The 23,658-nt window shown below is 45.9% G+C and overlaps 1 protein-coding gene across 3 annotated transcripts in view; it reads left to right on the forward strand.

Moving 5' to 3' along the window:
• LOC139541715 (AP-1 complex subunit sigma-2-like) overlaps positions 1-23,658 on the forward strand; it is a 65,267-nt gene that overhangs the window by 12,896 nt on the left and 28,713 nt on the right. For all 3 annotated transcript variants that reach the window (XM_071346668.1, XM_071346669.1, XM_071346670.1), the window contains exons 2-4: positions 8,025-8,203; positions 19,254-19,362; positions 21,471-21,608. In XM_071346668.1, coding sequence (XP_071202769.1) covers positions 8,025-8,203; positions 19,254-19,362; positions 21,471-21,608 — 426 coding nt within the window. The remainder of the gene's footprint in view (positions 1-8,024; positions 8,204-19,253; positions 19,363-21,470; positions 21,609-23,658) is intronic.

Raw genomic sequence — 23,658 nt, forward strand, 5'->3', positions numbered from 1 at the left:
CTCCTCTCCTCCGTCTCCACTAATATCCCTCCTTGTCTCTCCTTTCCGTCTCCACTAATATCTCTCCTTCTCTCTCCTCTCCTCCGTCTCCACTAATATCTCTCCTTCTCTCTCCTCTCCTCCGTCTCCACTAATATCCCTCCTTGTCTCTCCTTTCCGTCTCCACTAATATCCCTCCTTGTCTCTCCTTTCCGTCTCCACTAATATCCCTCCTTGTCTCTCCTTTCCGTCTCCACTAATATCCCTCCTTGTCTCTCCTTTCCGTCTCCACTAATATCCCTCCTTGTCTCTCCTTTCCGTCTCCACTAATATCCCTCCTTGTCTCTCCTTTCCGTCTCCACTAATATCTCTCCTTCTCTCTCCTCTCCTCCGTCTCCACTAATATCCCTCCTTGTCTCTCCTTTCCGTCTCCACTAATATCCCTCCTTGTCTCTCCTTTCCGTCTCCACTAATATCCCTCCTTGTCTCTCCTTTCCGTCTCCACTAATATCCCTCCTTGTCTCTCCTTTCCGTCTCCACTAATATCCCTCCTTGTCTCTCCTTTCCGTCTCCACTAATATCCCTCCTTGTCTCTCCTTTCCGTCTCCACTAATATCCCTCCTTGTCTCTCCTTTCCGTCTCCACTAATATCCCTCCTTGTCTCTCCTTTCCGTCTCCACTAATATCCCTCCTTGTCTCTCCTCTCCTCCGTCTCCACTAATATCCCTCCTTCTCTCTCCTCTCCTCCGTCTCCACTAATATCCCTCCTTCTCTCTCCTCTCCTCCGTCTCCACTAATATCCCTCCTTGTCTCTCCTTTCCGTCTCCACTAATATCCCTCCTTGTCTCTCCTCTCCTCCGTCTCCACTAATATCCCTCCTTGTCTCTCCTTTCCGTCTCCACTAATATCCCTCCTTGTCTCTCCTCTCCTCCGTCTCCACTAATATCCCTCCTTGTCTCTCCTCTCCTCCGTCTCCACTAATATCCCTCCTTGTCTCTCCTTTCCGTCTCCTCTAATATCCCTCCTTCTCTCTCCTCTCCTCCGTCTCCACTAATATCCCTCCTTCTCTCTCCTCTCCTCCGTCTCCACTAATATCCCTCCTTGTCTCTCCTTTCCGTCTCCACTAATATCCCTCCTTGTCTCTCCTTTCCGTCTCCACTAATATCCCTCCTTGTCTCTCCTTTCCGTCTCCACTAATATCCCTCCTTGTCTCTCCTCTCCTCCGTCTCCACTAATATCCCTCCTTGTCTCTCCTCTCCTCCGTCTCCACTAATATCCCTCCTTGTCTCTCCTCTCCTCCGTCTCCACTAATATCCCTCCTTGTCTCTCCTTTCCGTCTCCTCTAATATCCCTCCTTCTCTCTCCTCTCCTCCGTCTCCACTAATATCCCTCCTTCTCTCTCCTCTCCTCCGTCTCCACTAATATCCCTCCTTCTCTCTCCTCTCCTCCGTCTCCACTAATATCCCTCCTTGTCTCTCCTTTCCGTCTCCACTAATATCCCTCCTTGTCTCTCCTTTCCGTCTCACTAATATCCCTCCTTGTCTCTCCTTTCCGTCTCCACTAATATCCCTCCTTGTCTCTCCTCTCCTCCGTCTCCACTAATATCCCTCCTTGTCTCTCCTCTCCTCCGTCTCCACTAATATCCCTCCTTGTCTCTCCTCTCCTCCGTCTCCACTAATATCCCTCCTTGTCTCTCCTTTCCGTCTCCACTAATATCCCTCCTTGTCTCTCCTTTCCGTCTCCACTAATATCCCTCCTTGTCTCTCCTTTCCGTCTCCACTAATATCCCTCCTTGTCTCTCCTCTCCGTCTCCACTAATATCTCTCCTCTCCTCCGTCTCCACTAATATCCCTCCTTGTCTCTCCTTTCCGTCTCCACTAATATCCCTCCTTGTCTCTCCTCTCCGTCTCCACTAATATCTCTCCTCTCCTCCGTCTCCACTAATATCCCTCCTTGTCTCTCCTTTCCGTCTCCACTAATATCCCTCCTTGTCTCTCCTCTCCGTCTCCACTAATATCTCTCCTCTCCTCCGTCTCCACTAATATCCCTCCTTGTCTCTCCTTTCCGTCTCCACTAATATCCCTCCTTGTCTCTCCTCTCCGTCTCCACTAATATCTCTCCTCTCCTCCTTCTCCACTAATATCCCTCCTTGTCTCTCCTTTCCGTCTCCACTAATATCCCTCCTTGTCTCTCCTCTCCGTCTCCACTAATATCCCTCCTTCTCTCTCCTCTCCTCCGTCTCCACTAATATCCCTCCTTGTCTCTCCTTTCCGTCTCCACTAATATCCCTCCTTGTCTCTCCTTTCCGTCTCCACTAATATCCCTCCTTGTCTCTCCTTTCCGTCTCCACTAATATCCCTCCTTGTCTCTCCTTTCCGTCTCCACTAATATCCCTCCTTGTCTCTCCTTTCCGTCTCCACTAATATCCCTCCTTGTCTCTCCTTTCCGTCTCCACTAATATCTCTCCTTCTCTCTCCTCTCCTCCGTCTCCACTAATATCCCTCCTTGTCTCTCCTTTCCGTCTCCACTAATATCCCTCCTTGTCTCTCCTTTCCGTCTCCACTAATATCCCTCCTTGTCTCTCCTTTCCGTCTCCACTAATATCCCTCCTTGTCTCTCCTTTCCGTCTCCACTAATATCCCTCCTTGTCTCTCCTTTCCGTCTCCACTAATATCCCTCCTTGTCTCTCCTTTCCGTCTCCACTAATATCCCTCCTTGTCTCTCCTTTCCGTCTCCACTAATATCCCTCCTTGTCTCTCCTTTCCGTCTCCACTAATATCCCTCCTTGTCTCTCCTCTCCTCCGTCTCCACTAATATCCCTCCTTCTCTCTCCTCTCCTCCGTCTCCACTAATATCCCTCCTTCTCTCTCCTCTCCTCCGTCTCCACTAATATCCCTCCTTGTCTCTCCTTTCCGTCTCCACTAATATCCCTCCTTGTCTCTCCTCTCCTCCGTCTCCACTAATATCCCTCCTTGTCTCTCCTTTCCGTCTCCACTAATATCCCTCCTTGTCTCTCCTCTCCTCCGTCTCCACTAATATCCCTCCTTGTCTCTCCTCTCCTCCGTCTCCACTAATATCCCTCCTTGTCTCTCCTTTCCGTCTCCTCTAATATCCCTCCTTCTCTCTCCTCTCCTCCGTCTCCACTAATATCCCTCCTTCTCTCTCCTCTCCTCCGTCTCCACTAATATCCCTCCTTGTCTCTCCTTTCCGTCTCCACTAATATCCCTCCTTGTCTCTCCTTTCCGTCTCCACTAATATCCCTCCTTGTCTCTCCTTTCCGTCTCCACTAATATCCCTCCTTGTCTCTCCTCTCCTCCGTCTCCACTAATATCCCTCCTTGTCTCTCCTCTCCTCCGTCTCCACTAATATCCCTCCTTGTCTCTCCTCTCCTCCGTCTCCACTAATATCCCTCCTTGTCTCTCCTTTCCGTCTCCTCTAATATCCCTCCTTCTCTCTCCTCTCCTCCGTCTCCACTAATATCCCTCCTTCTCTCTCCTCTCCTCCGTCTCCACTAATATCCCTCCTTCTCTCTCCTCTCCTCCGTCTCCACTAATATCCCTCCTTGTCTCTCCTTTCCGTCTCCACTAATATCCCTCCTTGTCTCTCCTTTCCGTCTCACTAATATCCCTCCTTGTCTCTCCTTTCCGTCTCCACTAATATCCCTCCTTGTCTCTCCTCTCCTCCGTCTCCACTAATATCCCTCCTTGTCTCTCCTCTCCTCCGTCTCCACTAATATCCCTCCTTGTCTCTCCTTTCCGTCTCCACTAATATCCCTCCTTGTCTCTCCTTTCCGTCTCCACTAATATCCCTCCTTGTCTCTCCTTTCCGTCTCCACTAATATCCCTCCTTGTCTCTCCTTTCCGTCTCCACTAATATCCCTCCTTGTCTCTCCTTTCCGTCTCCACTAATATCCCTCCTTGTCTCTCCTCTCCTCCGTCTCCACTAATATCCCTCCTTGTCTCTCCTCTCCTCCGTCTCCACTAATATCCCTCCTTCTCTCTCCTCTCCTCCGTCTCCACTAATATCCCTCCTTGTCTCTCCTTTCCGTCTCCTCTAATATCCCTCCTTCTCTCTCCTCTCCTCCGTCTCCACTAATATCCCTCCTTCTCTCTCCTCTCCTCCGTCTCCACTAATATCCCTCCTTGTCTCTCCTTTCCGTCTCCACTAATATCCCTCCTTGTCTCTCCTTTCCGTCTCCACTAATATCCCTCCTTGTCTCTCCTTTCCGTCTCCACTAATATCCCTCCTTGTCTCTCCTCTCCTCCGTCTCCACTAATATCCCTCCTTGTCTCTCCTCTCCTCCGTCTCCACTAATATCCCTCCTTGTCTCTCCTCTCCTCCGTCTCCACTAATATCCCTCCTTGTCTCTCCTTTCCGTCTCCTCTAATATCCCTCCTTCTCTCTCCTCTCCTCCGTCTCCACTAATATCCCTCCTTCTCTCTCCTCTCCTCCGTCTCCACTAATATCCCTCCTTCTCTCTCCTCTCCTCCGTCTCCACTAATATCCCTCCTTGTCTCTCCTTTCCGTCTCCACTAATATCCCTCCTTGTCTCTCCTTTCCGTCTCACTAATATCCCTCCTTGTCTCTCCTTTCCGTCTCCACTAATATCCCTCCTTGTCTCTCCTCTCCTCCGTCTCCACTAATATCCCTCCTTGTCTCTCCTCTCCTCCGTCTCCACTAATATCCCTCCTTGTCTCTCCTTTCCGTCTCCACTAATATCCCTCCTTGTCTCTCCTTTCCGTCTCCACTAATATCCCTCCTTGTCTCTCCTTTCCGTCTCCACTAATATCCCTCCTTGTCTCTCCTTTCCGTCTCCACTAATATCCCTCCTTGTCTCTCCTCTCCGTCTCCACTAATATCTCTCCTCTCCTCCGTCTCCACTAATATCCCTCCTTGTCTCTCCTTTCCGTCTCCACTAATATCCCTCCTTGTCTCTCCTTTCCGTCTCCACTAATATCCCTCCTTGTCTCTCCTCTCCGTCTCCACTAATATCTCTCCTCTCCTCCGTCTCCACTAATATCCCTCCTTGTCTCTCCTTTCCGTCTCCACTAATATCCCTCCTTGTCTCTCCTCTCCGTCTCCACTAATATCCCTCCTTCTCTCTCCTCTCCTCCGTCTCCACTAATATCCCTCCTTGTCTCTCCTTTCCGTCTCCACTAATATCCCTCCTTGTCTCTCCTTTCCGTCTCCACTAATATCCCTCCTTGTCTCTCCTTTCCGTCTCCACTAATATCCCTCCTTGTCTCTCCTTTCCGTCTCCACTAATATCCCTCCTTGTCTCTCCTTTCCGTCTCCACTAATATCCCTCCTTGTCTCTCCTTTCCGTCTCCACTAATATCTCTCCTTCTCTCTCCTCTCCTCCGTCTCCACTAATATCCCTCCTTGTCTCTCCTTTCCGTCTCCACTAATATCCCTCCTTGTCTCTCCTTTCCGTCTCCACTAATATCCCTCCTTGTCTCTCCTTTCCGTCTCCACTAATATCCCTCCTTGTCTCTCCTTTCCGTCTCCACTAATATCCCTCCTTGTCTCTCCTTTCCGTCTCCACTAATATCCCTCCTTGTCTCTCCTTTCCGTCTCCACTAATATCCCTCCTTGTCTCTCCTTTCCGTCTCCACTAATATCCCTCCTTGTCTCTCCTTTCCGTCTCCACTAATATCCCTCCTTGTCTCTCCTCTCCTCCGTCTCCACTAATATCCCTCCTTCTCTCTCCTCTCCTCCGTCTCCACTAATATCCCTCCTTCTCTCTCCTCTCCTCCGTCTCCACTAATATCCCTCCTTGTCTCTCCTTTCCGTCTCCACTAATATCCCTCCTTGTCTCTCCTCTCCTCCGTCTCCACTAATATCCCTCCTTGTCTCTCCTTTCCGTCTCCACTAATATCCCTCCTTGTCTCTCCTCTCCTCCGTCTCCACTAATATCCCTCCTTGTCTCTCCTCTCCTCCGTCTCCACTAATATCCCTCCTTGTCTCTCCTTTCCGTCTCCTCTAATATCCCTCCTTCTCTCTCCTCTCCTCCGTCTCCACTAATATCCCTCCTTCTCTCTCCTCTCCTCCGTCTCCACTAATATCCCTCCTTGTCTCTCCTTTCCGTCTCCACTAATATCCCTCCTTGTCTCTCCTTTCCGTCTCCACTAATATCCCTCCTTGTCTCTCCTTTCCGTCTCCACTAATATCCCTCCTTGTCTCTCCTCTCCTCCGTCTCCACTAATATCCCTCCTTGTCTCTCCTCTCCTCCGTCTCCACTAATATCCCTCCTTGTCTCTCCTCTCCTCCGTCTCCACTAATATCCCTCCTTGTCTCTCCTTTCCGTCTCCTCTAATATCCCTCCTTCTCTCTCCTCTCCTCCGTCTCCACTAATATCCCTCCTTCTCTCTCCTCTCCTCCGTCTCCACTAATATCCCTCCTTCTCTCTCCTCTCCTCCGTCTCCACTAATATCCCTCCTTGTCTCTCCTTTCCGTCTCCACTAATATCCCTCCTTGTCTCTCCTTTCCGTCTCACTAATATCCCTCCTTGTCTCTCCTTTCCGTCTCCACTAATATCCCTCCTTGTCTCTCCTCTCCTCCGTCTCCACTAATATCCCTCCTTGTCTCTCCTCTCCTCCGTCTCCACTAATATCCCTCCTTGTCTCTCCTTTCCGTCTCCACTAATATCCCTCCTTGTCTCTCCTTTCCGTCTCCACTAATATCCCTCCTTGTCTCTCCTTTCCGTCTCCACTAATATCCCTCCTTGTCTCTCCTTTCCGTCTCCACTAATATCCCTCCTTGTCTCTCCTTTCCGTCTCCACTAATATCCCTCCTTGTCTCTCCTCTCCTCCGTCTCCACTAATATCCCTCCTTCTCTCTCCTCTCCTCCGTCTCCACTAATATCCCTCCTTCTCTCTCCTCTCCTCCGTCTCCACTAATATCCCTCCTTGTCTCTCCTTTCCGTCTCCACTAATATCCCTCCTTGTCTCTCCTCTCCTCCGTCTCCACTAATATCCCTCCTTGTCTCTCCTTTCCGTCTCCACTAATATCCCTCCTTGTCTCTCCTCTCCTCCGTCTCCACTAATATCCCTCCTTGTCTCTCCTCTCCTCCGTCTCCACTAATATCCCTCCTTGTCTCTCCTTTCCGTCTCCTCTAATATCCCTCCTTCTCTCTCCTCTCCTCCGTCTCCACTAATATCCCTCCTTCTCTCTCCTCTCCTCCGTCTCCACTAATATCCCTCCTTGTCTCTCCTTTCCGTCTCCACTAATATCCCTCCTTGTCTCTCCTTTCCGTCTCCACTAATATCCCTCCTTGTCTCTCCTTTCCGTCTCCACTAATATCCCTCCTTGTCTCTCCTCTCCTCCGTCTCCACTAATATCCCTCCTTGTCTCTCCTCTCCTCCGTCTCCACTAATATCCCTCCTTGTCTCTCCTCTCCTCCGTCTCCACTAATATCCCTCCTTGTCTCTCCTTTCCGTCTCCTCTAATATCCCTCCTTCTCTCTCCTCTCCTCCGTCTCCACTAATATCCCTCCTTCTCTCTCCTCTCCTCCGTCTCCACTAATATCCCTCCTTCTCTCTCCTCTCCTCCGTCTCCACTAATATCCCTCCTTGTCTCTCCTTTCCGTCTCCACTAATATCCCTCCTTGTCTCTCCTTTCCGTCTCACTAATATCCCTCCTTGTCTCTCCTTTCCGTCTCCACTAATATCCCTCCTTGTCTCTCCTCTCCTCCGTCTCCACTAATATCCCTCCTTGTCTCTCCTCTCCTCCGTCTCCACTAATATCCCTCCTTGTCTCTCCTTTCCGTCTCCACTAATATCCCTCCTTGTCTCTCCTCTCCTCCGTCTCCACTAATATCCCTCCTTGTCTCTCCTTTCCGTCTCCACTAATATCCCTCCTTGTCTCTCCTTTCCGTCTCCACTAATATCCCTCCTTGTCTCTCCTCTCCGTCTCCACTAATATCTCTCCTCTCCTCCGTCTCCACTAATATCCCTCCTTGTCTCTCCTTTCCGTCTCCACTAATATCCCTCCTTGTCTCTCCTCTCCGTCTCCTCTAATATCCCTCCTTCTCTCCTCTGTTCCAGATGCAGTTCATGCTGCTGTTCAGTAGGCAGGGGAAGCTGCGTCTCCAGAAGTGGTATGTTCCTCTGTCTGATAAGGAGAAGAAGAAGATTACCAGAGAGCTGGTCCAGACGGTTCTGGCCAGGAAACCAAAGATGTGTTCATTTCTGGAGTGGAGAGACCTCAAGGTTGTTTACAAGAGGTGAGTAGTGATAGAGCTCAAGCACGTTGTTCCCTACAGTTGAAGTCAGAAGTTTACATACACTTAGGTTGGAGTCATTAAAACTCGTTTTTCAGCCACTCCTCACATTTCTTGTTAACAAGCTATAGTGTTGCCAAGTCGGTTAGAACATCTACTTTGTGCATGACACAAGTCATTTTTCCAACAATTGTTTACAGACAGATTATTTCACTGTATCACAATTCCAGTGGGTCAGAAGTTTACATACACTAAGTTGACTGTGCCTTTAAACAGCTTGGAAAATTCCAGAAAATGATGTCATGGCTTAAGCTTCTGATAGTCTAATAACAGTGGGGCAAAAAAGTATTTAGTCAGCCACCAATTGTGCAAGTTCTCCCACTTAAAAAGATGAAAGAGGCCTGTAATTTTCATCATAGGTATACTTCAACTATGACAGACAAAATGAGAATTTTTTTTCCAGAAAATCACATTTGTAGGATTTTTAAGAATTTATTTGCAAATTATGGTGGAAAATAAGTATTTGGTCACCTACAAACAAACAAGATTTCTGGCTCTCACAGACCTGTAACTTCTTCTTTAAGAGGCTCCTCTGTCCTCCACTCGTTACCTGTATTAATGGCACCTGTTTGAACTTGTTATCAGTATAAAAGACACCTGTCCACAACCTCAAACAGTCACACTCCAAACTCCACTATGGCCAAGACCAAAGGGCTGTCAAAGGACACCAGAAACAAAATTGTAGACCTGCACCAGGCTGGGAAGACTGAATCTGCAATAGGTAAGCAGCTTGGTTTGAAGAAATCAACTGTGGGAGCAATTATTAGGAAATGGAAGACATACAAGACCACTGATAATCGCCCTCGATCTGGGGCTCCACGCAAGATCTCACCCCGTGGGGTCAAAATGATCACAAAATGATCACAAAAATCCCAGAACCACACGGGGGTACCTAGTGAATGACCTGCAGAGAGCTGGGACCAAAGTAACAAAGCCTACCATCAGTAACACACTACGCCGCCAGGGACTCAAATCCTGCAGTGCCAGACGTGTCCCCCTGCTTAAGCCAGTACATGTCCAGGCCCGTCTGAAGTTTGCTAGAGCATTTGGATGATCCAGAAGAAGATTGGGAGAATGTCATATGGTCAGATGAAACCAAAATAAAACTTTTTGGTAAAAACTCAACTCGTCGTGTTTGGAGGACAAAGAATGCTGAGTTGCATCCAAAGAACACCATACCTACTGTGAAGCATGGGGGTGGAAACATCATGCTTTGGGGCTGTTTTTCTGCAAAGGGACCAGGACGACTGATCCGTGTAAGGGAAAGAATGAATGGGGCCACGTATCGTGAGATTTTGAGTGAAAACCTCCTTCCATCAGCAAGGGCATTGAAGATGAAACGTGGCTGGGTCTTTCAGCATGACAATGATCCCAAACACACCGCCCGGGCAACGAAGGAGTGGCTTCGTAAGAAGCATTTCAAGGTCCTGGAGTGGCCTAGCCAGTCTCCAGATCTCAACCCCATAGAAAATCTTTGCAGGGAGTTGAAAGTCCGTGTTGCCCAGCAACAGCCCCAAAACATCACTGCTCTAGAGGAGATCTGCATGGAGGAATGGGCCAAAATACCAGCAACAGTGTGTGAAAACCTTGTGAAGACTTACAGAAAACGTTTGACCTCTGTCATTGCCAACAAAGGGTATATAACAAAGTATTGAGATAAACTTTTGTTATTGACCAAATACTTATTTTCCACCATAATTTGCAAATAAATTCATAAAAAATCCTACAATGTGATTTTCTGGATATTCTTTTCTCATTTTGTCTGTCATAGTTGAAGTGTACCTATGATGAAAATTACAGGCCTCTCTCATCTTTTTAAGTGGGAGAACTTGCACAATTGGTGGCTGACTAAATACTTTTTTTGCCCCACTGTAGGTGTACCTGTGGATGTATTTCAAGGCCTACCTTCAAACTCAGTGCCTCTTTGCTTGACATCATGGGAAAATCAAAAGAAATCAGACAAGACCTCCGAAAACAAATTGTAGACCTCCACAAGTCTGGTTCATCCTTGGGAACAATTTCCAAACGCCTGAAGGTACCACGTTCATCTGTACAAACAATAGTACGCAAGTATAAACACCATGGGACCACGCAGCCATCATACCGCTCAGGAAGGAGACGCGTTCTGTCTCCTAGAGATGAACGTACTTTGGTGCGAAAAGTGCAAATCAATCCCAGAACAACAGCAAAGGACCTTGTGAAGATTCTGGAGGAAATAGGTACAAAAGTATCTATATCCACAGTAAAAACGGGTCCTATCCGCTCAACAAGGAAGAAACCACTGCTCCAAAACTGCCATTAAAAAGCCAGACTACGGTTTGCAACTGCACATGGGGACAAAGATCATACTTTTTGGAGAAATGTCCTCTGGTCTGATGAAACAAAAATAGAACTGTTTGGCCATCGTTATGTTTGGAGGAAAAAGGGGGAGGCTTGCAAGCCGAAGAACACCATCCCAACTGTGAAGCACGGGGTGGCAGCATCATGTTGTGGGGGTGCTTTGCTGCAGGAGGGACTGGTGCACTTCACAAAATATATGGCATCATGAGACAGGAAAATTATGTGGATATATTAAAGCAACATCTCAAGACATCAGTCAGGAAGTAAAGCTTGGTCACAAATGGGTCTTCCAAATGAACAATGACCCAAAGCATACTTCCAAAGTTGTGGCAAAATGGCTTAAGGACAACAAAGTCAAGGTATTGGAGTGGCCATCACAAAACCCTGACCTCAATCCTATAGAAGATTTGTGGGCAGAACTGAAAAAGCGTGTGCGAGCAAGGAGCCCTACAAACCTGACTCAGTTACACCAGCTCTGTCAGGAGGAATGGGCCTAAATTCACCCAACTTATTGTGGGAAGCTTGTGGAAGGCTACCTGAAAAGTTTGACCCAAGTTAAACAATTTAAAGGCAATGCTACCAAATACTAATTGAGAGTATGTAAACTTCTGACCCACTGGGAATGTGATAAAATCTGAAATAAATCATTCTCTCTACTATTATCCTGACATTTCACATTCTTAAAATAAAGTGGTGATCCTAACTGACCTAAGACAGGGAATTTTTACTAGGATTAAATGTCAGGAATTGTGAAAAACTGAGTTTAAATGTATTTGGCTAAGGTGTATGTAAACTTCCGACTTCAACTGTAAGTCGGAACTGTAAGTGCACTACTTTTGGCTTTGGTCGAACGTAGTGCACTATGTAGGGAATAGGATGGTATTTGGGAAGCATGCCATCCCCCACCAGGTTGCCATCCTTATCACTGTCAGAAAAGTATCTTCGGATCAGGATTTATTTTGGGATATTTGACATTGTTGTGCCGTACATACACACTTATTACTTCATAAGGAATTAGGGCTGGGCAGTGCCCAGATTTCCAGACCTTCATAGCGTTCCTGTACCACCGCGGGGTATACGCTATTACCTGCAGTAAGGGGCTGTTATTTAAAAAAATAAATGTTTTATGCTAATAAAGTACTATCGAATTCCCATAGAGCAGGTAATCCCAGGGGTACGCGCAATGCTGTCGGGGGTACGCCAAATAAAAATGTGTTTCACATAAAAATGTTTCTTCACATTTTCAAACAGTACATTTATATTTTCCAACGGGGCTATACATTTAGGTGAGGTTTTTTTCTCAGCTGAGTAGCCTCGTTTCACTTACAAAAATCAAATTAAACCATCTAGTGTTCAGCAAACTAACAACACAATGTCAAATACAGGTAGCCTAGTCAAATAATGAACATCCAATCACATTAACCATTACACTCTTCACTCTTGTGCAGACATTGACAGGCTGACTATACCGCGAGCGTTGCAAAATAAATGTAGAAATCTATATTATTCAGTTATTGCACCCACACTGCTCGTGCGCGCCAACAAGCGTCTGCGTTGCCAAGGGCTAAAATAGAAGTCAATTCTATTTCTGACGCAGATCGCGCTGCAAGTCCTGCCTCTCCCATCTCCTCATTGGTTTATAGAAGCAGGTACCCACGTGCCATCTCCTCATTGGTTATACCCACGTGGGAGACTGAAAGACGAATGAGGTCGGTGGCGGTAATGCACCTAATTTATGAAAGTTGCCAATCACAATGTAAAGTCAAGAGAAGAAAAGGCCTAGAAGGAGGAGAGATGACTAGAAACGATTCGGTTGATCGTTTTATGTGTGGATTAATTGTCGGAGTAGAGGACCTAGTACATTTCAGGTAAAATAACAACTCAATGTTTATATCCCAGGACAAATTAGCTAGCAACAGCAAGCTAGCTAAATAGGACAAATTAGATAGCAAGTGCAAGCTAGCTAGCTAAATTGCCATAAAGGTTTAATGCTTTTCAACCTGTCCCCAAATCAATGTAATTGGTTCAGTGTTTGTTTTGATATTTTAACCTGTGTGTCGTGATCGCGTTTGGTGTGGTGATAGTAAATTGAAATTTGCTATCGTAAATGTTAGCAACACCTCCGCCTTTGCGGGATGCACGGGGTATATGGTCACTAGTGTAACCAGGACGTGAGGCCTCATTTAACACAGTAAATTCATCAGGCTTAAGCCATGTTTCAGTCAGGCCAATCACATCAAGATTATGATCAGTGATTAGTTCATTGACTATAACTGCCTTGGAAGTGAGGGATCTAACATTAAGTTGCCCTATTTTGAGATGTGAGGTATCACGATCTCGTTCAATAATGGCAGGAATGGAGGAGGTCTTTATTCTAGTGAGATTGCTAAGGCGAACACCGCCATGTTTAGTTTTGCCCAACCTAGGTCGAGGCACAGACACAGTCTCAATGGGGATAGCTGAGCTGACTACACTGACTGGGCTAGTGGCAGACTCCACTAAGCTGGCAGGCTGGGTAACAGCCTGCTGCCTGGCCTGCACCCTATTTCATTGTGGAGCTAAGGGAGTTAGAGTCCTGTCTATGTTGGCAGATAAGATGAGAGCACCCCTCCAGCTAGGATGGAGTCCGTCACTCCTCAACAGGCCAGGCTTGGTCCTGTTTGTGGGTGAGTCCCAGAAAGAGGGCCAATTATCTACAAATGTTATCTTTTGGGAGAGGCAGAAAACAGTTTTCAACCAGCGATTGAGTTGTGAGACTCTGCTGTAGAGCTCATCACTCCCCCACTACCCTCTGTAGCGCCACCACGATCAGCTCCTTTGTCTTGCTCACATTGAGGGAGAGGTTGTTGTCCTGGCACCACAATGCCAGTTCTCTGACCTCCTCCCAATAGGCTGTCTCATCGCTGTCGGTGATCAGGTCTACCACTGTTGTGTCGTCAGCAAACGTAATGATGGTGTTGGAGTCGTGCTTGGCCACGCAGTCGTGGGTGAACAGGGAGTACAGGAGGGGACTGAGCACGCACCCCTGGGGAGCTCCAGTGTTAAAGATCAGCGTGGTGGATGTGTTGTTGCCTATCCTTACCCCCTGGGGGCCCATCAGGAAGTCCAGGATCCAGTTGCAGAGGGAGGTGTTTAGTCCCAGGGTCCTTAGCTTAGTGATGAGCTTTTGAGAGCACTATGGTGTTGAATGCTGAGCTGTAGTCAATGAACAGCATTCTCACATAGGTGTTCCTTTTGTCCAGGTGGGAAAGGGAAGTGTGGAGTGCTATTGAGATTGCATCGTCTGTGGATCTGTTGGGGCGGTATACGAATTGGAGTGGGTCTAGGGTTTCCGGGATGATGGTGTTGATGTGAACCATGACTAGCCTTTCAAAGCACTTCATGGCTACCGACGTGAGTGCTACGGGCCGGTAGTCATTTAGGTAGGTTACCTTTGCTTTCTTGGGCACAGGGACTATGGTGGTCTGCTTGAAACATGTTGGTATTATAGATTCGGTCAGGGAGAGGTTGAAAATGTCAGTGAAGACAATTGCCAGTTGTTCCACGCATGCTCTGATTGCACGTCCTGGTAATCTGGCTGTCCCCGCTGACTTGTGAATGTTGACCTGTTTAACTTCTCTGGGATATGTGGGACGCTAACGTCCCACTTGGCCAAAAGCCAGTAAAAATGAAGAGCGCCAAATTCAAATATATTACTATAAAAATCAATCTTTCATGAAATCACACATGAAAGACACCAAATTAAAGCTACATTGGTGTGAATCCAGCCAACACGTCTGATTTCAAAAAGGATTTACGGCGAAAGCACACCAAACGATTGTTAGGTCAGTAGATAGCCACAGAAAAACACAGCCATTTTTCCAGCCAAAGAGAGGAGTAACAAAAAGCAGAAATAGAGATAAAATTAATCACTAACCTTTGATGATCTTCATCAGATGACACTCATAGGACTTCATGTTACACAATACATGTATGCTTTGTTCGGTAAAGTTCATATTTATATCCAAAAATCTGAGTTTATGCGGGACGCTACTGTCTCACTTGGCAAAAAGCCAGAGAAAATGCAGAGCGCCAAATTCAAATTAATTACAATGAAAATTACTATAAAAATCAAACTTTCATTAAATCACACATGAAAGTTACCAAATTAAAGCTACACTGGTTGTGAATCCATTCAAATAGGCTTTTCGGTGAAAGCAAACGATGCTATTATCTGAGTTAGCACCATTGTAAACAAAGAGAGATATATTTCAACCCTGCAGGCGCGACACAAAACGCAGAAATAAAAATAAAATTCATGCCTTACCTTTGACGAGCTTCTGTTTTTGGCACTGCAATATGTCCCATAAACATCACAAATGGTCCTTTTGTTCGATTAATTCCGTCGATACATATCCAAAATGTCCATTTATTTGGCGCGTTTGATCCAGAAAAACACAGCTTCCAAATTGCTCAAATGAGACTACAAAATATCTCAAAGGTTACCTGTAAACTTTGCCAAAAAAATTCAAACTATTTTGGTAATACAACTTTAGGTATTTTTTAACGTTAATAATCGATAAAATTGAAGTCGGGATGATCTGTGTTCAATACAGGATTAAAACCAACGATAGCCAGCTTTCTGCTCACGCGCTTCTATCTAACAGGACACTTAATGTGACTCTCGTTCAAGATGGCCGTACTACTTCATTACACAAAGGAATAACCTCAACCAATTTCTCAAGACTGTTGACATCCAGTGGAAGCGGTAGGAACTGCAAGCAGGTCAATTAGAAATCTGGTTTCCCAATGAAAACCCATTGAAAAGAGAGTGACCTCAAAAAGTGACCTGAAAGGTTTGTCCTCGGGGTTTCTCCTGCTAAATAAGTTATGTTATACTCACAGACATGATTCAAACAGTTTTAGAAACTTCAGAGTGTTTTCTATCCAAATCTACTAACAATATGCATATCTTATCTTCTGGGGATGAGTAGCTGGCAGTTGAATTTGGGTATGCTTTTCATCCAAATGTGAAAATGCTGCCCCCTATCCTAGAGAAGTTAAAGGTCTTGATCACATCGGCTATGGAGAGTGTGATAACATAGTCAACCGGAACAGCTGGTGCTCTCATGCATGCTTCAGTGTTGCTTCGCTGGAAGCGAGCATAAAAGGCATTTAGCTCGTCTGGTAGGCTCATGTCACTGGGCAGGTCGCTGCTGGGTTTCCCTTTGTAGTCCGAAATAGTTTGCAAGCCCAGCCACATCCGACGAAAGTCAGAGCTGGTGTTTTGACACTTTGCCTGTTTGATGGTTCGTCTGAAGGCATAGCATCCGGATTAGTGTCCCACTCCTTGAAAGCGTCAGCTCTAGCCTTTAGCTTGGTGCGGATGTTGCCTGTAATCCATGGCTTCTGTTTGGGATATGTACATATGGTCACTGTGGGGACGACGCTGTCGATGCACTTATTGATTAAGCCAGTGACTGAGGTGGTATACTCCTCAATGTCATTGGATGAATCCCGGAACATATTCCAGTCTGTACTAGCAAAACAGTCCTATAGAGTAGCATCCGCTTCATCTCACCACTTCCGTATTGAACGAGTCACTGGTACTTCCTGCTTTAGTTTTAGCTTGTAAGCAGTAATCAGGAGGATAGAATTATGGTCAGATTTGCCAAATGGAGGGAGAGCTGTGTATGCGTCTGTGTGTGGAGGTGGTCTACAGTTTTTTTCCCCCTCTGGTTGCACATGTGATATGCTGGTAGAAATTAGGTAAAAGTTTAAGTTTGCCTGCATTAAAGTCCCCGGCCACTAGGAGCGCCGCTTCTGGATGAGCATTTTCTTGTTTGCTTTTGGCCTTATACAGCTCGTTGAGTGCGGTCTTAGTGCCGGCATCTGTTTGTGGTGGTAAATAGACAGCTACGAATAATATAGATAAACTTTCTTGGTAGATAGTGTGGTCTACAGCTTATCATGATGTACTCTACCTCAGGTGAGCAATACCTCGAGACTTCTTTAATATTAGACATTGCACACCAGCTGTTATTGACAAATAGACACACACCCCCACCCCTTGTCTTACCAGACGTAGCTGCTCAATGCATGGAAAACCCAGCCAGCTATATATTCTGTGTCTTCGTTCAGCCACAACTCGTTGAAACATAAGACATTACAGTTTTTAATGTCCCGTTGATAGGATAGTCTCGATTGGCCAATAGAACGGATGGTTAAGGCGGTTTACCCACTCGCTGACAAATTCTCAGAAGGCACCCCGACTTCCTGTATCTCTGTCTTTTCTTCATGCGGATGACGAGGATTTGGGCCTGGTCTTGGGGAAGCAGTATATCCTTCGCGTCGGACTCATTAACAAAAAAAATCTTCGGCCAGTTTGAGGTGAGTAATCGCTGTTCTGATGTCCAGAAGGTCTTTTCGGTCAAAAGAGACGGTAGCAGCAACATTATGTACAAAATAAGTTACAAACAATGGGGAAAAACAAACAGAATAGCACAGTTGGTTTGGAGTGTAAAACAGCAGCTATCCCCTCCGGGGCCATTATGTAAAATACCAGTTTAAAGTCCCATCCAAAAGACGGCACCTTACACAGGGCGATATCCCCAATCACTACCCAGAGGTATTGGAGTTTTTTTTTTAGATCAGAGGAAAGAGTGCCTCTTACTGGCCCTCCACTTCCATTAGCATCTGGTCTCCCATCCAGGGACTGCCCAGGACCGACCCTGTTTAGCTTCAGAGGCAAGTCAGCAGTGGAATGCAGGGTGGTATGCTGCTGGTAGACATACGGTGAATCCGGAAAGTATTCAGACCCCTTGACTTTTTCCACATTTTGTTAGGTTACAGCGTTGTTCTAAAAATGGATTAAATAAAACATTTTCCTCATCAATCTACACACAATACCCCATAATGACAAAGCGAAAACAGGTTGTAATTTATTTTTGCAAATGTACACTACCGGTCAAAAGTTATAGAACTCATTCAAGGGTTTTTCTTTATTTTTACTATTTTCTATTTTGTAGAATAATAGTGAAGACAAACTATGACATAACACATATGGAATCATGTAGTAACCAAAAAAGTGTTGAACAAATCAAAATATATTTCATATTGGCGATTCTTCAAATAGCTACCCTTTGCCTTGATGACAGCTTTGCACACTCTTGGCATTGTCTCAACCAGCTTCATGAGGTAGTCACCTGGAATGCATTTCAATTAACAGGTGTGCCTTCTTAAAAGTTAATTTGTGAAATTTCTTTCCTTCTTAATGCGTTTGAGCCAATCAGTTGTGTTGTGTTGGTAAGGGGGAGGGTATACAGTGTATATAGCCCTATTTGGTAAAAGACCAAGTCCATATTATGGCAAGAACAGCTCAAGTAAGCTAAGAGAAATGACAGTCAATCATTACTTTAAGACATGAAGGTCAGTCAATCTGGAAAATTTCAAGGACTTTGAAAGTTTCTTCAAGTGCAGTCGCAAAAACCATCAAGCACTATGATGAAACTGGCTCTCAGGAGGACCGCCACAGGAATGGAAGACCCAGAGTTACCTCTGCTGCAGAGGATAAGTTCATTAGAGTTAACAGCATCAGAAATTGCAGCCCAAATAAATGCTTCACAGAGTTCAAGTAACAGACACCTCTCAACATCAACTGTTCAGAGGAGACTGCGTGAATAAGGCCTTCATTGTTGAATTGCTGCAAAGATATCACTACTAAAGGACACCAATAAGAAGAAGAGACTCACCTGCATGAAGAAACATGAGCAATGGACATTAGATCGGTGGAAATTTGTCCTTTGGTCTGGAGTCCAAATTGGAGATTTTTGGTTTCAACTGCCGTGTCTTTGTGAGACGTGGTGTGGGTGAACGGGTGATCTCCGCATGTGTATTTCTCACCGTAAAGCACGGAGGAGGTGTTATGATGTTTGGGTGCTTTGCTGGTGACACTGTCTGTGATTTATTTAGAATTCAAGGCACACAACCAGCATGGCTACCACAGCAGTCTGCAGCGATACGCCATCCCATCTGGTTTGGGCTTAGTGGGACTATCATTTGTTTTTCAACAGGACAATGACCCAACACATCTCCAGGCTGTGTAAGGGCTATTTGACCAAGAAGGAGAGTGATGGAGTGCTGCATCAGATGACCTGGCCTCAACCAAATTGAGATGGTTTGCGATGAGTCGGACTGCAGAGTGAATTAAATGCAGCGAACAAGTGCTCAGCATATGTGGGAACTCCTTCAAGACTGTTGGAAAAGCATTCCAGCTGAAGCTGGTTGAGAGAATGCCAAGAGTGTGCAAAGCTGTCATCAAGGCAGAGGGAAGGTATTAGAAGAATCTCAAATATAAAATATATTTTGATTTGATTAACACTTTTTTTGGTTATGATGTTATTATAGATGTTATTTCATAGTTTCTCTGTCCTGTCATCTCGACAGACTCGGCTCTGTCCTGTCATCTCGACAGACTCGGCTCTGTCCTGTCATCTCGACAGACTCGGCTCTGTCCTGTCATCTCGACAGACTCGGCTCTGTCCTGTCATCTCGACAGACTCGGCTCTGTTCTGTTACTCATGCTCCCATGTTGTTATTCTGTTTCTGCTGTGCCATGGAGGAACCAGGACACCAAGCTGTGAGTGTTATTAACAGGTGTGTGTGTGTGTTCCAGGTATGCCAGCCTGTATTTCTGCTGTGCCATAGAGAACCAGGACAACGAGCTGATCACACTAGAGATCATCCACAGATATGTGGAACTACTGGATAAGTACTTTGGCAGTGTACGTATCCATCTATTCCCTACTCTCTATTCCCTACTCCCTACTCTCTATTCCCTACTCTCTACTCTCTATTCCCTACTCCCTACTCTATTCCCTACTCTCTATTCCCCACTCCCTACTCTCTATTCCCTAATATATACTCCCTACTCTCTATTCCCTACTCTCTATTCCCTAATATCTACTCTCTATTCCCTAATCTCTATTCCCTACTCCCTATTCCCTACTCTCTATTCCCTAATCCCTACTCTCTACTCCCTACTATATACACTCTCTATTCCCTACTCCCTAATCTCTACTCTCTATTCCCTACTGCCTATTCCCTACTCTCTATTCCCTAATCCCCACTCTCTACTCCCTACTATATACTCTCTATTCCCTACTCCCTAATCTCTACTCTCTATTCCCTACTCCCTAATCTCTACTCTATATTCCCTAATCTCTACCCTCTATTCTCTATTCCCTAATCTCTACTCTATATTCCCTACTCCCTAATATCTACTCTCTCTACTCTACTCCCTACTCCCTATTCCCTACTCTCTATTCCCTAATCCCTACTCTCTACTCCCTACTATATACTCTCTATTCCCTACTCCCTAATCTCTACTCTCTATTCACTGCTCTCTACTCTCTATTCTCTACTCTCTATTCCCTAATCTCTACTCTCTATTCCCTGCTCCCTACTCTCTATTCCCTACTCCCTACTCTATTCCCCACTCCCTACTCCCTACTCTATTCTCTACTCTCTATTCCCTACTCCCTACTCTACTCTTTATTCCCTGCTCTCTACTCTCTATTCCCTACTCTCTACTCTATTCCCCACTCCCTACTCCCTACTCTATTCTCTACTCTCTATTCCCTACTCCCTACTCTCTACTCTCTATTCCCTACTCCCTACTCTCTATTCCCCACTCCCTACTCTCTACTCTCTACTCTCTACTCCCTATTCCCTACTCTCTATTCCCTACTCTACATTCCCCACTCCCTACTCCCTACTCTCTACTCTACTCTCTACTCTCTATTCCCCACTCCCTACTCTACTCCCTACTCTCTATTCCCCACTCTTATCCCTACTCTCTATTCCCCACTCCCTACTCTCTATTCCCTACTCCCTACTCTACTCTCTATTCCCTACTCCCTACTCTCTATTCCCCACTCCCTACTGTCTATTCCCTACTCCCTACTCTACTCCCTACTGTCTATTCCCTACTCCCTACTCTCTACTCTACTTAAGTAATTTTTTGGAGTATATGTACTTAACTTTACTATTTATATGTTTGAAAACTTTTACTTTACTTCAGTTACATTATGAACGCTTAGCAGGACAGGAAAATGGTCCAATTCACACACTTATCAAGAGAACATCCCTGGTCATCCCTACTGCCTTTCAGTGGCGTGTATTCATGCTTGCCAAGGGAAGCCAGTTTGGATTTGGCTTCACTCACATCACATCGAGAGCAGTACGTCATTGACAACTTGAATTGTTGCATCTCGTTGTGTTGTTGTCATCCGGATGCTAGCTAGGTAAAATGGGCCCTTTCCTAAATGATCCATGAATGGAGATAGGGATGTGGACTTGTGGTTGTGCTTCTCTGTACTGGCCAATGATTATAACAGTGATTCTGATCCAACCATTAGTTCATACATTGTTGTGCCCCTGGCCTGAGAGGATGGACGTTTAATATGTAGCTAGATGTAGAAGGCGAATGTTAACTAGCTAACGTTGGCCATGAAAGGAAGTTAGGCTAGCGAGGACTGTATGACAGAGCGTTTTGTCAACGTTGGCGTATCCAGGGTAATGTTAGTCAACATGTCTCTTCTACTTTTTTACATGTGACATTTTAGTAATTTAGCGGACGCTCTTATCCAGAGCCACTTGCAGAGTGAGTGCACACATGTTCGTACTGGTCCCCCGTGGAACAGTGGAGGCAGATCCTGTTTTCTTTGCGACTTGTGGTAACTTTCCGTAGTTCTAAATCAATAGTTGTTTATTAGTCTGAAAATGTGGGAAACATTACCTTGCTTCACCATGCTGTCATTTTTTATTAAGGTATCTTTGACAAATGGGTACTTTTTCCACCACTGTGTGTGTGTGTGTGTGTGTGTTATAGGTGTGTGAGCTGGACATCATATTTAACTTTGAGAAGGCCTACTTCATCCTGGATGAGTTCTTGCTGGGAGGAGAGGCCCAGGACACGTCTAAGAAGAATGTACTGAAGGCTATAGAACAAGCTGACCTACTGCAGGAGGTAAAATACCTCACTGACCCCAAGACAGGGACCTCTCTAATCTACGATGACCCAGACATCTCTCTCTCGCTCACTCTCTCTCTCTCTACTGCCTTGTTTCCTATGCTATGATTTACAGAATGTACACTTTCAGATCCATCTCTTCCCAGGTACAGTCCATTAACCCTGCAGGAGCCAGACCCTTTAGCCTCAGACCCAGGGTACATAGCCTTTAGCATCCGACCCAGACCACATATCCTTTAGCATCAGACCCAGACCACATATCCTTTAGCATCAGACCCAGACCACATATCCTTTAGCATCAGACCCAGACCACATATCCTTTAGCATCAGACCCAGGGTACATAGCCTTTAGCATCAGACCCAGGGTACATAGCCTTTAGCATCAGACCCAGGGTACATAGCCTTTAGCATCAGACCCAGACCACATATCCTTTAGCATCAGACCCAGACCACATATCCTTTAGCATCAGACCCAGACCACATATCCTTTAGCATCAGACCCAGGGTACATAGCCTTTAGCATCAGACCCAGGGTACATAGCCTTTAGCATCAGACCCAGGGTACATAGCCTTTAGCATCAGACCCAGACCACATATCCTTTAGCATCAGACCCAGACCACATATCCTTTAGCATCAGACCCAGGGTACATAGCCTTTAGCATCAGACCCAGGGTAAATAGCCTTTAGCATCAGACCCAGACCACATATCCTTTAGCATCAGACCCAGACCACATATCCTTTAGCATCAGACCCAGGGTACATAGCCTTTAGCATCAGACCCAGACCACATATCCTTTAGCATCAGACCCAGGGTACATAGCCTTTAGCATCAGACCCAGGGTACATAGCCTTTAGCATCAGACCCAGGGTACATAGCCTTTAGCATCAGACCCAGACCACATATCCTTTAGCATCAGACCCAGACCACATATCCTTAGCATCAGACCCAGACCACATATCCTTTAGCATCAGACCCAGGGTACATAGCCTTTAGCATCAGACCCAGGGTACATAGCTTTTAGCATCAGACCCAGACCACATATCCTTTAGCATCAGACCCAGGGTACATATCCTTTAGCATCAGACCCAGGGTACATAGCCTTTAGCATCAGACCCAGGGTACATAGCTTTTAGCATCAGACCCAGACCACATATCCTTTAGCATCAGACCCAGGGTACATAGCCTTTAGCATCAGACCCAGGGTACATAGCCTTTAGCATCAGACCCAGCATCAGACCCAGACCACATATCCTTTAGCATCAGACCACATATCCTTAGTATCAGACCCAGACCACATATCCTTTAGCATCAGACCCAGGGTACATAGCCTTTAGCATCAGACCCAGGGTACATAGCCTTTAGCATCAGACCCAGGGTACATAGCCTTTAGCATCAGACCCAGGGTACATAGCCTTTAGCATCAGACCCAGGGTACATAGCCTTTAGCATCAGACCCTTAGTTGTAGCTAACCAGCAAACAACAACCACATACCAGCAACATATTGATCGTTATTTCAGAAGTCTTCTATTGTTACATGTATGTGGATTTACTAATGTTGACAGCCTGTAAAAGTGATGTATTTAATCCAGTGGAAGCGTAGAGAACCCTATATTCCTCTAGCTGTGTTCCATGCTACCAACAGGGAGAAATATAGTCTGGAAAGGATGCTCTCTTCTCAGCTTACATTGTCACATCTAACAGCACACTGAAGAAGTGCTCCTCTCTACATCACTCCAGTATTAATGTATGTATCTCATTGTAGCAGCTACTCTGCAGTCTGATTGAAATAGATCATTATTATAGCAGAGTAGGAAATAAAAGCTTTTTGATTGCAGAACACTCCTTACTGCTACTCCTCACAGCCTCACTGCTACTCCTCACAGCCTCACTGCTACTCCTCACAGCCTCACTGCTACTCCTCACAGCCTCACTGCTACTCCTCACTGCTACTCCTCACAGCCTCACTGCTACTCCTTACAGCCTCACTGCTACTCCTCACAGCCTCACTGCTACTCCTCACAGCCTCACTGCTACTCCTCACAGC

This window comes from Salvelinus alpinus, chromosome 16 (assembly GCF_045679555.1).
Source record: "Salvelinus alpinus chromosome 16, SLU_Salpinus.1, whole genome shotgun sequence".
NCBI lineage: Eukaryota > Metazoa > Chordata > Actinopteri > Salmoniformes > Salmonidae > Salvelinus > Salvelinus alpinus.